At 34.8% G+C, this 15848-nt stretch overlaps 1 protein-coding gene across 1 annotated transcript; it reads left to right on the top strand.

Annotated features, from left to right (window-relative positions):
* Positions 1 to 3639: 3639 nt before the first annotated feature.
* On the top strand, positions 3640 to 6063 carry LOC149168829 (putative glycosyltransferase At5g25310). The gene is made up of 4 exons (XM_089424990.1): positions 3640 to 3744; positions 4072 to 4202; positions 4646 to 4997; positions 5392 to 6063. The coding sequence occupies exons 1-4, from the start codon at positions 3640 to 3642 to the stop codon at positions 6061 to 6063; spliced, it is 1260 nt and encodes a 419-aa protein (XP_089281116.1).
* Positions 6064 to 15848: the final 9785 nt, after the last annotated feature.

Here is a 15848-nt window from a genome sequence, read left to right as displayed (position 1 = left end):
AGATAGTATGAATTTTGTATTGAAAGTGGACTTTGCAGAATGAGGAGGTGGAAATGACAACACCTGGCTTTTCGGTGCTGATCTTGCAAACCTCTTAAATGAAGTTGCAATTCTTGTTGGAAGATTTATTAAGTCTTATTGTTGTTTCTATCCCTCAACACTTTCTAAAAATTCTAAGTTACCCCAATTTTTTTTTTTCAAGGAAGTCATTACTTTAAGGCTTTTGTGATATATAAAGTTGATCCTGATATCTTTTAGTATTCTGTGCTACTTCTTTTCCATTAAAGGCTCTCTGTTTGTGGTAATTTGTGATTGTCCGAAAGAATCCCTTCGTTCGGATGATCTTAAGATTTTCCTTGTAGCTTATGATCATACCATTTTTGCAATTGCAACCTTTTTAAACTAATAATGGATGGAAGCTAAAGGTCCCTTTCTTCTATTTTGTTGGCTTATTGATGGTTGGAAATTCTGCTTGGCTTCTTCATTTACCAATAATATTTGATCATTTTATGAAACTCTAGTTCGAAGGGTACAAAACTATGTCACATCTTCTTTCTTCGATGCTACTTTTTCATATGCTACAACCTTAAGACACTCCCTTTGCAACATATGTTGTGCAATTGCTAGTTTATGATCATTTGGAGCTACATGTAGAGAATGATCTTTGTAAAATTAACAAACTTCATTAATAGATATAATTCTCTCTAATAATTAATGTAAATTCTCCTAAGTTTGATGTAGCAGGAGATGGTATTGTCAATCAACAAATGGTTTAATGGTTTTAAATGTAAATGTAACAAATTTTACTGATGGCTGACCTTTCATACTTACTTTCCAAATTTCATATGTGGTTGACATGAAAATTTTATAATTGGGCAACTTTAGTTTCAAATGTCACCAATTTTGGATATACATGTGGGTAAATTTTTGATTTAATATTGATGTGCTAATTAAATTTGTTTACATTATATATTATTAATATAATTATATACACACAAATGAATTAAGTTATTAGTTAAAGATTCATTTAATAAGGTAAAGTAATTAATTTTGGACTAGCGCACGCCTAAGTGGCTCTGGTGCTAACATGGAATTATCATAGAGGGATGGGTGGTTATGGTGTTAACATGGCACTAACTTAGAATGGCACGTGGACCAAGGGTTCCATGTCATCTACCACATGGTTGTTGCATAGTAATGGTAACATGGCACCAAGGGCGAAAACCTTCAAATGGCCATATCTAATCCAAAATGAGATATAATTTGTTTTGAAAATTTAGTACCCCATAACTTTAATCAAGCATTAAGGGATTGAGTAGTGTTACACATAACATAAATTGTGTTATCTTCTCCATTTCTCACTTAACATTTCCATCCATGCATAAAAAATATTGCTCCAAGCATTAATGTTGTAAATTGTATGTCTCGTTATTTTTGGGCATGTGATGAGGTAGAGGGAGATAGATCTAAGAAGAATTCTCAAATATTTGACACTTAAAATATCATCATGACTATGTTAGTGTTTCTAAAAACAAGAAAAAGTGTTATAGATAAAGAGACATAAAATTGGGGAAAGAGGAGAGGAGTAAGGAATTGATGATGTAAAGACTTGAATGAATATAATCACAATTATCATTGTTGTAATTGCAATTTTGGGTTTTGTGATGTTGGTGATGTCTATTTTGTGTTGCCTCATACATAAAATTTGTCAAGAACATACAACTTATTATTGATCTTAATGGATTTCTTTTAATCTCAAAAAAAATAATTAACACAATTTTTTGTGAAGCCAAGAAAAGCTATGCAGTATCTTTACAACGAGCTTGAAAAACTATACAAGCTCAATGATTTGTTGAGGGACTTACATTCAAGTATTACTTATGTGTTTTTCTCTAAGTTTCTATTGCAACAACAAGGATATTGTGAATAATATACTTAGTGGTGCACGTTGAGACGTTAGAAAATGTTCTCAAACAAATTAGATACCAATGCTATAACTGTGTTAGTTTTGACACTGTGCTAGATGCTTTTAGGGAAATGAACTATATGAACATGAAGAAAAAGAGATGACCTCATTTCATTGGGTTCACTAGATGTTTCTTGTGTGCTATTTAAAATTGTCATTCACCATACATATGTAGTGATTTTTGTTAGTAAGTTTTCAATGCCATTGCAATTTACACCTATAACCCATGATTAATTATTTTTTTTTCTAAGTCAAGAGAGGAGGAAAATATATCAAAGGTAATGACATTATGACAATTGTGGAATTTCAACAAGTGTAGTATGGAAATTGAAGGTCATATGGAGAAGTATATAAGATGTACATATCACATGAACTCAAGTGGGAATTCAGAAATACAAGGTTATCAAACTTCTCTTGAAAGCCTATATTAAATGAGTTTGAAGATGTTGGATATGCCAATACAATGATAAGATTATCTAAGCATGAGCTTTGTGATGAATTTTATGTTGTGGATGGGTACACGATATGGAATAGATGGAAGTCAATACAAATATACTCATTAACCATTCAAAATTGGAAATGAGATTGATGGATTATTGAAAATGAAACTCTCTTTTTGTTCAATTTTACAATATTTTTTATCCTTTATAAATGATAAATAACTTTAAAAATTTTACAAATTTTTTTTGGGTGTTTTTTATTTATTTTTCTTAATATAAGTTTGATATGGTTAAATTTTGCTCACCAAAAGCTTGTGCACATGATATGATGACAGGTGAAAGGCTCACAATAAGTGACAAATTTAATAAATAGACAAAAGAGAAAATCACTAATAGCACAATATAAACTACTACTAAATGAATCAAATTGATTGATTTAATTGTTTGAAGCTATTTGATTCAATAAACTCAAAACTATTAACAATAGATATATTAATTTTAACTTATTCATATATAACTGATACTTCCTAAATTTAAATTCAACCTAAATTATCAAAAACCATGATCGATTGAATTGTTTGAAGCTATATAATTAAATAAACTCAAAATATTAACCATAAATATGTTAGTCTTAGCTTAACTTAAACATGCATAAATAACGCTTCCTAAATTTAAATTCAAACAAACTATCAAAAACCATCCCAAACTGGAAGTAAGCGGGAATAATTAAATATTCTAAGAACTGTGCAGCCATCTTACCTTTCTGCAGTGTAATCTTTTAGATCTTATTCTTTGATACCATTTCAGGGTAGAGGGTGTTCTTGGTCCTATGTTATCATGCCCCTCATTTTTTTCCCAACTATTCCTTGCAAATATTGTGAAGAAGAAATTGATGTACACTCGATCTGTGCCCAAAGGGAAATCATAACGTTGATAGCCTTTCCTGTACAGACGATGATAATGAGTTACAGGGGAGCAGCATCAATTTCGTTTTTTCAACCGTTTTTCTCATCAATTCATTACTGCTCACGCTCACAGTACTGGCCTTGTGCTTCTTTTTTCCCCCTTCGGGGGCCTGAACAGGAGCCAGTGCCCTCAAACATGACAGTCTCGCTTGCTTGAATTTCCCATTGTTCTGCTTCCAAGATCGACAGAGGCCAAGATTGAGAATCAATTGCACCTCAAGTCATGAAACCTCATCTTGTTGCTTCAATTACAGCAATCCTCGCGGTTATGCTAATCACAAGCTGTAAACTCTTTGCTTCTGATCGTTGGCGTTTTCATTCGTTTCTATGGATGAACAAGAATGCTGCTGATTCATCTTCTATATTGGATTCTGTAAGTGGATTTCTACTCTTACAGGTTCTTATTATAACATTGATGACAATAATCTAAGATTTCTTTGTACATTCTCTGCCCCTGAGCGTTTTTTTCTTTTTCTTCTGAAAAAGAAACATTCTCTGCCCCTTCTAATCTACCCATTTAAATTTGAGCTTCACCCCCAGAAAAATCATTCTCCTCCCCTTATACTCCACCCATTTAAATTTGAGCTTCCACCCTTTTGAAATTTGAGTTTATAACCTCTTTTAAGGAAATATATGTTATTTTGATTGACCGTTATAACACATTTACATGGCAATTAATCTGCTGTGGCATTTTTTCCAGAAGTCGGTTCAAAGGATAGAGCCCAGTCTGATAAAAGCGCGCGCTTCAATAAGGAAAGCAGCTTTGGCGCACAGGTCTACTGGTAGTTTCAGTGAGAACAGTATTTATCGAAATGCACATGCCTTCCATAGGTTTAAACATGATCACTATTTAATCTTTATATTTTTTCAGGGGGATTTTTTTTTTAAACCTGGATTGTAGATTTTGGAAATATCTTTGAATCCGACAATAATGTAAACAGGGGATTTTTATGTCGACTGTAAATTTTAGAAATGTTTTAAAATCTGATAATCAAGAAAGAAAAAGAAATTAATTGTTTGATTTCTATTCACTATTGAATTTTGAGATATTCCAAAAATCCGCGATTAACATAAATCCGTCTAATTTAACTAAAATTGTTAATACTAAGTTAACCTAATTTAACTAGAATTGATAATACTAAGATTGCATTTTATTTTGTTTAATTATATAAAAAATTGGGAAGAAGAGATTGGACTTGCGCTGAAATTAAGGGTTTTTTCCTCTGGTCATTTCTATGATTCTTTGTGAGACTGTAGTGCGTCTTTCACTGTAGAAGCTACGCTGAAATGGAGAAACGCTTCAAGATTTTCGTGTATCGAGAAGGGGATCCTCCTTTAGTTCACAACGGACCCTGCAGAAGTATATATTCAACGGAAGGGCGTTTTATTTTCCAGCTAGAGTTGGGTGAGAGCCCATTTTTAACCTCAGATCCAGACCAAGCACACGTTTTCTTTCTCCCTTTCAGTGTAACAATGATGGTGAAATACCTTTACAAGCCAAAGGTATATGAAATGCCAAGAGTGCGACTGTTCGTGAAAGACTACATTGATGTGGTTGCCAACAAGTATGCATACTGGAACAGGAGTCTTGGTGCTGATCATTTTATGCTATCCTGCCATGACTGGGTAATCAATATTTTAAACCATTTCTTTTATAGTTCAGAAGGTCTAATGATGAAGAATATGTGTTTAAAGGTTATAAGTTAAAATTTAAATAGAGTATTACATTTTAGATTGAAGATTTGCCATGTAGATATGGATCTTTTGAAATCGAAGTTATCCAAATTATAAATTAAGGAAATATCTGTTTCATTATATTCTCTTAATATAATCTATCTGGTTTTTTCTCTCTGAAAAAAAAATTAAAGAAATATCATGAAAGCAATTAATTCTGGTCGTCCATAAAATTTCAAAATATTTTCCCAATTTACAATCTAGATTAAAATAATTTTATCAAACGAAAAAAGTGATATCTGACTTGGGCGCACTGTCTTTTTCTTCTGTGATATTGTTATTACAGGGTCCAATTGTTTCTCTGGCAAATCCATTTCTGTACAGCAACTCCATCCGTGTACTCTGCAATGCAAACAGTTCAGAAGGATTTAATCCAATGAAAGACGTCCCACTGCCCGAGATGAACCTAAGGACAGATGAAACTGTTCATTTATTTCAGGGCGCGCGCTCTGCGTTGGAGCGTCCCATTCTGGCCTTCTTTGCTGGTGGTAACCATGGACCTGTGCGCCCTATCCTGTTCAGACATTGGCGCGGCCGTGATGAGGAAATCCAGATTCATGAATATCTGCCCAGGGCCACGGCTACTGCTTATTACGATTTCATGAATAAATCAAGATATTGCCTGTGTCCAAGCGGATATGAAGTGGCCAGTCCCCGCATTGTGGAGGCAATCTACAGCGAATGCGTGCCTGTCATAATTTCAGAGCACTATGTACTTCCGTTCAGCGATGTGCTCAAGTGGGGAGAATTCTCTGTGAAGATTGCGTTGTCGGATATCCCAAAGCTGAAGAGCATTCTGGAATCCATAGGTATGGAGAGGTACGTAGAGATGCAGAGCAATGTGAAGAAAGTGAAGAAACATTTCGTTATAAATGAGCGTCCTACCAGATACGACATGTTTCATATGATTCTCCATTCCATCTGGTTGAGGCGACTTAACCTCTACCTTCCAAGTTGATAAAGCCAAGGCATTCCCCATGGTCCGTAGTTGTGATTAGCGAATGTCAATGTAGGGTGACTTGCTAGAAAATACATGTAGGAAATCAAATTCAAAGTTTTGTTAATGTTAATCTCATTTATATTTATATATATATATATATATATATATATATATATATATATTATATATATATACGTTTGGGCACATCTGAGTTTGATATAGATTGATGGTTTGTGTAAATGTAAAGTTATATATATCTTCCTCGCAGCCCTACATACTATATATATATAAAGTCATGGAGAGTGAGGAATGATGAATTTGTTACTCGTAGCCCTACATAATTGAGAAGTTTGTTGATCCTAATGTCTTACAACGAGATTGGGTGCATAATTTTTAAAACACATCTCCATATATGACATAAATATTGACAAGTGTGAAGGTAGAGAACCAAAATCTCACCATGTCCACGTTCTTGAAAATCTAGATTAAGAGGAGACGTTATAAAGAGGTTTTTTTTGGATATTCAACTAAACCTTTAGAGATAATTATATGCAAATCCAATAGTGACTAATGACCCATGATCATTGTCATGCCACAAATCTGTACATCTATCATTGCTAGAAATCCATGTCAATTGGTTCTGAATCACTGGGATGGAAAATTTGAGGATTTCCAAATAGGTGATGCTCCTCTCCACTTTTGCTATGATGTCAAAGAACATTTTTCTTTTGTCCATAAAGTACTTTTTGTGTGGGACCTTTTCTACCAGTCATACTTGTTCAAAATCAGTGTTTGGAGTAATGTATCACCCATAGCTAAATTCATCAACACAACATCCCTTATGTGTAAACCTCCATGAATCTTGGGATCCCTAACAACTAACTAGTTAACTAGTTGTAACCTTTTGGGGTTTGACATCTTACTTCTTGAGAAAAGTTTGCTTGACACCTACGAGAGAAAGCCTTGTTGAATACTAGAAGATGGGAAATTTTAAAATCACATATTTTATAAGAATAAGGTGACTATCTATGTTTGGTTAGTGCCCCCCATTTATTGAGCATGCATTTGACTTAAACTCTTACTACTTTCCATCACGTTTTTAAGATGAGGAACACAAACTACTTGGCACTCCTAGATACCTAAAGGAGCACCAATCTTCTTGGAAGGAAAAAAGAACAATTAATGTACTGCTACTTACATTCTAGGAATATATTTGACTCTTGTTATTGTTGATCATCCCTATTAAGACCAAAACAAACATATCTAGAACTAATTTAAATCCATTAGCAATAATATAGGAGGCTTCCCCAAGAAGCAAGGTGTCATTAACAAATTCAGAGTGATTAATGCTTCTCATTCCTATGACCACTTTGTTTCTAGGAAAATTATGACTTGGCTTCTTGCTTAAGGATTTGGCCATTATTATGTAAAGAAAAGGGGATCAAGGATAGTGTTGGCACATCCCTTGGCTTGCTTCGAAAAGAGTTATTGATCTCGCATTGACTAATGAAGCTATATAAGATGAAATCCATCAAATAGAAGTATGAAATAACCAAAATTTATCTAATACACCTGTTATATAAAAATTTATCATCTTGTAAACAAATTAGTTTATTAGGGTAGAGGGCATGATTAATGATCATGCCCATTCACCAGTAGGCATGTAGGGATGTATTTAAGCCTATGCCTCTCAGCTTGTAAATCATCTATTCAATTATTAATAAAATATTTATTTATCATGGCTATCAATTGCTAATTCGTGTGTTCCATCTGGTATCAGAGCGGGATCGATTCTCGCTTCTCCACCTGCAAATACACATAAGTTTGCGTTCGGATTGTGTTATTTCCTTCCACCACCATTTTCTGCAGACACTGCCAGCCACCGCCTTGTACTTCAACCCAACAAATCGTACCTTCTTCTTCCATTGTGCCCTACGTCATCTCCCCACCATCGTGCTCTCGTTGACATCTTCTGCCCTTGAATTCCACCGTCTGCTGTCTTCCTTTCCGCCCAGCCCATGCCACCCCAAACGCTCCTACGTGAACCTATCTTTTTCCATGGCATATTAATTTAAATATCCCATGGAGATTAATCAATAATAACGTATATATATATATATATATATATATATATATATATATATATATATATATATATATATATATATATATATATATATATATATATTACATCAATTTAATTATTTAAAAAAAATCAAATTAAAAACTGGCAGACAAATATACACCCCCACAAACCCGTTCAATGTCATCGATGTCAATAGCCGATTTAAGCAAAAAATTGATTGATTTGGAGAATAGGATTACTAGCCACTTCGATGATCTCAACAAAAATTTAGTCCATCTCGAGAGTAAGGTTATCGGGCATTCCGAAGATATCAAGAAGCTTCAGGATAAGACAAATCGGATAGAACTACAGCTCGGGCAAAACCATATCCAATCCGAAATGAATCATAATCAGAAAATAGCGTTGTGGAAGGACGAAGGTTACACTCAGAAAACTACTCCAAGATGATGGAGGTAATCAACTGCACAATTCATCAGATTCAACAAATTCAATAGATTCTCATGAAAAAGCGGAATCTCCAAAAAAATCATCCACGCACCATCAAGGAAATAATAACATGACTTTTTCAAATAAGCAACTCTGGGATACATTCACCAATCAACACCCTCTTTTTGCTTCACCATTAGAAACGTATCAGCGAAAGGAAAAAATTGAGCTGCCCAAATTCAATGGGAATGAAAAATGCAGCATTGCATGGTTGAATAAAGAAGAAGAATACTTTGATATTTACGACATCGTCAATGATGACGAAAAGATTAGATGGAAGGAGAATCATATAATTGGTAATGTGGTGGAAGAAGACAACAATCACCATTAGTTGGAGAAAATTTAAGGATGCATTCTCTAAAAGATTCCGAGGTGTAAAGAAAGAAGAGTTCTTTTCAACACTCATCAGATTACGAAAAAAGGGAAGTCTGGATGAGTACACTCAAGAATGGGAGACCTTAGTGTTGGCATTATGACACAGGTTGGCGCTATGACACAAGTATTGTCCTTGATGGCAACTCACTCAAATGACAGATCACAGTTCAGGCCCTCAGAATGAAGGAAAAAGAGATATACATAGGTTCCTCTTAGCTAAGTTGCGTATACATGCGGGATCACCGATCAAAAGGCGCATATACGTATGCACGCACTTTCATGCAAGGAAAAGCGCGTACATGTGGGAAAACTTATTTTTGGTCCATGGTATTTAGTCCTTGGTATTTGGACCTATGGTTTTGGACCATGGTATCTCGTCCAAAGTGTTGAACCCAGGTATTGGGTCCATGGTATTGATTCTCTATGGTTTTGGACCATGGTATTGAGTAAGGCCTAAGACTATAAAAGGGGAAGGAGATCATTAGGCAAAGGCATTCACTCAAGCATTGAATATCTTATGAAGAGCAAGATCTAGAATACTGGTCATTGGGTTATGGTGCATAGCTGGATCTGAACCAAGGAGGAACCTAAGCGCTAGAAGAAGGATAAGTTCTATTAATGGGTCTAGATCTTAAGGCTTGAATAGTAGTATCTTTATGTGATTTTGATCTGTTGTATTTGGCGCATGACTTGATCTATAAATCTGATAATCTAGGTATAACTGATGTCTGAATAAGTGAAAACAGTAGATTATCCTTTATAGATCTGTATGCAGGTTCGACACAGCAGAGGTGCGTATACACGCTAATTCAGTAAGTCAAAACAGCGTATACGCTGGTTGGCCTTAATACAGAAGCGTGTGCACGCAAGTTCTACATATTGAAGTAGCGTACGTCTCATGAAATATGTTTTAGCCACTTCTGGTTATTGCTGCAGTGTTCTAGGTTCAGGATTGGTTTCTGGTTACTGTTAATGTATTATGGTTACAACATTCAGATAAGTAATTGTTTGATTCAGTTTTGATTGAAGCAAAGGAGATTGGTTGATGCAGATGTATTTGATGTTTGATTATTGTTATTGATGGATCTAGTCTGAAAATTTATGAAACGTGCTCCTTGGAAGAAAAGAGAAGTTTGTAGCCTTCTGTAGGTCAGCACCTATGTACTAGTACATCAGCTAGTACAAAAGCTAAGGGGGTTGCAGCTCCCTTCTAGGAGAAGTTGGAGAACGAGAGAAGGTTGTAGCCTTCTGCAGGTAAAAGCCTGCATACTGGTATAAGACTGCACCAGTACAGAAACATTGTAAAAAGAAGTTTCTTATTAAAAGAAGACAGGGACAAATTGCAGCAGGTGGTTTTCACCCACATTGGGTTTCCACCTTATATCTTGTGTCCATGTCTATGATGATCTGTTCTGTTTTACTACACCTGTTTACTATTCTTATGGTTAATGAAGTTCTGATGCACTGATTCATAAGTTTACTGATATACACTGGTTGCTTTAGACACAGTAGCGTATATACGCAGTTTCTTATAACTGAAGTAGTGTATATAAATCTGATTGTGAAATGAAAAATAATTGATTTGATAATACTGATTCACCTCCCCTCTCAGTATTATTTCCAACACTTAGCAACACGAGTACCTGGGTTATCGGAATCTCGTCTAATTCAATCATACATCTCCGGACTTAAAACTCATCTACAAGTAGAATTTGAGCTTCATGACATTACGTCAATAGAAGTAGCAAGACAAAAAGAAAAAACTGTTGAAAAGAAATTTGAACAAATACTATGGTCAAAACTGGAAAAAGTATATTCGAGACAAAGAATTCCCCAGTCTATGGATATGAATAATACAATATATGTTCCATCACATCGTCATGAAGGCGAAAAATCTAACGTGGAAATACAAAGGATAAAATAAGGAAAATGTAAATGTTGTGGCGAGAAGTGGGGCCCTAAACATAGGTGTGCTAAAGGAAAAGAATCAAAGAACCTATATAATTGTGAAGCAACTAATGATTTAAAAAGTGATGATTTTGACATAGAAGAAACAGAAGATGCCCCACAATTCTCCCCAAAATTAGATGACGAAAGTATTCCGCAAGTGTCACTATCAGCTATGACAGGTATATCACAACCTCAGACTCTAAAATTGAAAGGACGTGTAAAGAAGAACAACGTAGTGGTTCTCATCGACGCTGGTAGCACCCATAATTTTTTAGATGCAACCATGGCAAAGAGACTCAACATTTTCTCATTTCCCTTACCGAACATGAAGGTGATGGTAGCTGACAGTAAGAAGATTGAAAATGTAGGGAAATGCCATAAGGTTAAATTGCAGATACAAGACTTTAATTTAGAATCTCCATTCTTCACTGTACCATTAGGAGGAGTAGATGTGGTCTTAGGGATCCAATAGCTATGAACTCTAGGCACTTATGTTGCCAACCATCAAGTACACTTCATAAGATTTAACTGGGAAGGGCAGAGGTACAAGTTATACGGGTTCCAAGCACCAGAGAATCAAAACATATCCTCATCTCAGGTGATAAATATGATTTGAAAAGGAGCACTAGCTTATGTAGTAAAGTGTTACCAATTAGAAATGTTATCTACAAACATGATCAGCGAAGAGTCACAAGAGGCACAAGATCTAATTCAAAAGCATGAAAAGGTATTTCAAGACCTACCTATGAAAATGCCTCCTAACAGGGAAATTGAGCATACAATAGAAGTCAAAGCAGGGTCAAACCCTGTCAACATCAAGTTGTATCAATATCCACATCACCAAAAGATGGAAATTGAGAGATTAATCCAAGACCTTTTAAAGTGTGGGATCATCTCGAAAAGTAAAAGTCTGTATGATGCTCCAGTGGTATTGGTAAGGAAGAAGGATGGTTCATTCAGGCTATGCATTGACTATAGAGGATTAAACAAAATAACGATTAATAACAAATTCTCAATTCCATTTATTGACGAAATGTTGGATGAAATACATGGCACAAAATACTTCTCAAAATTGAACTTAAGATCAAGCTATTACCAAATCTGAATCAAGTTGGAAGACATACCAAAAACGACATTCCGAACACACAAAGGTCACTATGAATTTAAAGTAATGCCATTTGGGTTAACCAATGCACCAGCAACGTTCCAAGCCACTATGAACGAATTATTTCGTCCATATCTTAGGAAGTTTGTATTAGTATTCTTTGATGATATTTTAGTTTACAGTAAAACTTGGAAGGAGCACCTACAACATCTAGATAAAGTTCTTACACTACTGAAAGAGCATCAGTTCTACGTAAAAAAATCCAAATGCACCTTTGGAAAGGAAGAAGTAGAATACCTCAGACACATTATATCCCATGAAGGCGTAAAAGTGGACCCTAATAAAATCAAAGCTATAAAGGAATGGACCAAATCGATTAATATATCCAAGCTAAGAGGGTTCTTAGGATTGACTGGATATTATCGAAGATTTATTAAAAACTGTGCACATATGATTACACCTCTGACAAACCTTTTAAAGAAGAATTCATTTCAATGGGATGAGGAAGCAGGAAGCTGTTTTGAAGAACTGAAGGAAGTTATGTCTAATGTCCCTGGTATTGGCAACTCTAGATTTCTCCAAACCATTTATCATCGAGTGTGATGCTTCCAGATTTGGTATAGGCGTAGTCTTAATGCATGAATGGCATCCAATAGCCTTTGAAAGCAGGAAGCTCAATAAAAGAGAACGTCTTAAGTCTACATACAAGAAGGAAATGCTCCCTATTATGCACGCACTGGCTAAGTGGAGACAATATCTTTTGGGAAGTAAGTTCTCCATATGAACAGACCATAACAATCTCCAACACCTACTCCAAAAAAAACACTTTCCGAAGAACAACAAAAATGGATTGAAAAAATTGTCGTGACATGGAGATACTGCATAAAAGGGGAAAAGACAATGTAGTAGCAGATGCCCTGTCTAGGAAATACGAAGAACCAACAATACTTGCAGTCTTGGTTGTTGTTCCTGAATGGCTTAATGAGATTCAAAGTGAGTATGCCAAGGATCCAGAAATAACTGTGATAATCAATAACCTTCTAGACAACTCAAAATTTGAATCGAAGAATGATATTCTATGGTACAAAGGAAGAATCTATCTGAATGCAAACTCCAAGTTTAAATCCAAGATACTCAAGGAGTCACATGATTCATTGTCAGTCGAACATGTAGGATTCTTTAAAACTTACTACAATGCACGTCAATCATTCTTTTGGAAGGGGATGAGTTGCGATATTTAGAAGTATGTAGTAGAATGTGACACATGTCAAAGAAATAAAAGTGAAAATATTATGACACCTGGATTACTTCACCCCTTAAACATTCCGAATCAAAAATGGGAAGAAATATTAATGGAATTTATTGAGGGATTACTGGTATCTGAAGGCAAGGAAAATATTTTCGTAGTGGTCAATAGACTCACCAAATATGCTCACTTTATGACAATAAAAAAATCAGACTCAACTAAACAAATCACTGAAATATTTTGCAAAAATATGTATAAATTACATGGTTTTCCAAAAGTCATTGTGAGTGATAGAGATGTCAAATTCAAGGGTAATTTATGGAAGGAATTGTTCAACCACATCGGAACCTATCTAAATATGAGTTCCGCTTATCACCCTCAAACAAATGGACAAACAGAGGTTGTCAATAAATGTTTGGAAGCCTACCTACGTTGTTATGCTACAGAAAAACAAAATAAGTTGGCTCAGTGGTTGCATCTCACTGAGTGGTGGTATAATTCTACTTATCATACGTCAGCAAAAATGACTCCATTCCAAGCTTTGTATGGATATGAACCCCCAAAATGGAAGGATCTAGCTATCATCTAGACAAATCTACCTGTTGTTAAAAACCAACTAGAAGAAACCCAAAAAATCGTCCAAACCCTAAAAGAAAACTTGAATAATGCAAGGAACCGTATGAAGCAACAAGCGGACTGAAACAGAACTGAAAGAGAATTTGAAGTCGGAGAATGGGTATTTGTCAAACTCCAGCCATACAAACAGTTGTCCTTGAAACAAAAAGGAAAAAATAAATTGGCACTAAAGTTTTATGGACCATATCAGATCAATAAAAATATCAGCCAAGTTGCATATAGTTTAAGCCTTCCAGAGAAAAGTCGTGTTCACAACGTCTTACATGTTTCGTGCCTTAAAAGGGCACTGGGTGACCATCAATCAGCACAAACAACGCTTCCATCCCTAGATGATGAAGGAAGGGTCATTTTAGAACCAGAAGGTATCTTATCTACCAGAGAAAGGAAGCTTCGATCTCGTGTAATAAAGGAATACTTGATCAAGTGGAAGGACTTACCAAAAGAAGAAGCTTCTTGGGAGACTGAAGCGTTTCGTCAGCAACATCCATCGTTACGTATGCTTTGAGGAAAAATCATCTTTTGGGAGGAAGGCAATGTTATATAAAAATTTAGCATCTTGTAAACAAATTAGTTAATTAGGGCAAAGGGCATGATCAAAGATCATGCCCATTCACCAATAGGCACGTAGGGATGTATTTAAGCCCGTGCCTCTCAACATGTAAATCATCTATTCAATTATTAATAAAATATTTATTTATCATGGTTGTCAATTGCTAATTCGTGTGTTCCAACACCATACAAAAATGAATTTTGTACATCATCAAAATAATTGGTCATATTAATCTTTATGATCATACACTTCTCTCCTCTTATTTGGCTAAAGTGAATTTCCTCTTGAACTATGATTATGTTGTCCACAATATATCTTCTCTCTATAAAGCTTCCTTGGTTTTTTAAGATGATCTTGGGATGATTTTTTTTTACTATATTGGTAATTCTTTTAGTAATCATGTTATATGACACATTGCACAAAGATATTGGCCAAAGTTTGGAAAATGAGGATGGGTTGATTTACTTGGTTAGGATGAATTATGATCAATTAATCCCTCCTCCCATCTTGGATGATTGATGAGCATACTAAAACATTGAAATTAATTCAAATTTCATAATTTCCAACAAATCTCGTAAAAGTGAATTATAAAGCCAATACCAATCAAGTTCTTTATTAGGGGAAAGCTACTAGATTGCATGTTGAATCCTCTCCTCATCAATTTCCTATGTTATCATATTGTTCTCCACTTGAGCTATTAGGGACACTATATTCCTCAACATTTCCTTTATATCCTTGGGATCATTGCCATCTTGTCTATATATAAATCCTCAAAGTTGGAGTGAGTTGTCTCATTTATCTTTTCAAACAAAGTTAAATCCATTCCATTTACTATGGTTACTTCCTTTACATGATTTCTCCACAACCTGACCCTTGCTTGTTTGTAAAAAAAAATTATTATTTTTGTCCCCCACTTTTAGTGGGAGGCTTTGACATTTTAAGTGGTATCTTTCTTCCTCTATTATAAGTTCCATTTATATTTTTGATAAGTATATTTTTATTTAACTAATAGATTCAAAGTGATTTGTTCTATCTCCATTATGTCTTGAAATTGTCTCATTTTTCTTTTTGAAATTTTAGATCCTATTATAAGGATGAAAAGAAGTATCTGGCCTACTACCTAAGAGAAACCTTGGTTGATTTTTGCTTCTATTCGCAAATGTGAACAGGGGATCCAACCAACTGATTTCTTTAATATTTATAATAAATCACATGTTGAATTATCTTGCATCCACAAGGGGATTAAATTTAAAAGGGATATGATGGTTGAAGTTAGGAACTTCAGTAAGCATCAAAGAAAATTGTTTGTGGTCTAAGGCTCCCCAAGAAAGAATTACAAATAAAGGGAAAAATTACTTTATAAAATGGT

The sequence above is a fragment of the Pinus tabuliformis genome, chromosome 4_2 (assembly GCF_031772625.1).
Source record: "Pinus tabuliformis cultivar Carrire ecotype Pingquan chromosome 4_2, CPIR1, whole genome shotgun sequence".
NCBI lineage: Eukaryota > Viridiplantae > Streptophyta > Pinopsida > Pinales > Pinaceae > Pinus > Pinus tabuliformis.
This window is presented reverse-complemented; position numbering and strand designations above follow the sequence as displayed.

What these genes read in the sequence shown, in the direction of transcription:
- LOC149168829 (XM_089424990.1), top strand. Translation starts at nt 3,640, where the DNA reads ATGCTAATCACAAGCTGTAAACTCTTTGCTTCTGATCGTTGGCGTTTT. An exon ending in AATGCACATGCCTTCCATAG is followed by an intron (nt 4,203 to 4,645) that starts GTTTAAACATGA and finishes CTTTCACTGTAG; the next exon opens with AAGCTACGCTGAAATGGAGA. An exon ending in TGCTATCCTGCCATGACTGG is followed by an intron (nt 4,998 to 5,391) that starts GTAATCAATATT and finishes TTGTTATTACAG; the next exon opens with GGTCCAATTGTTTCTCTGGC.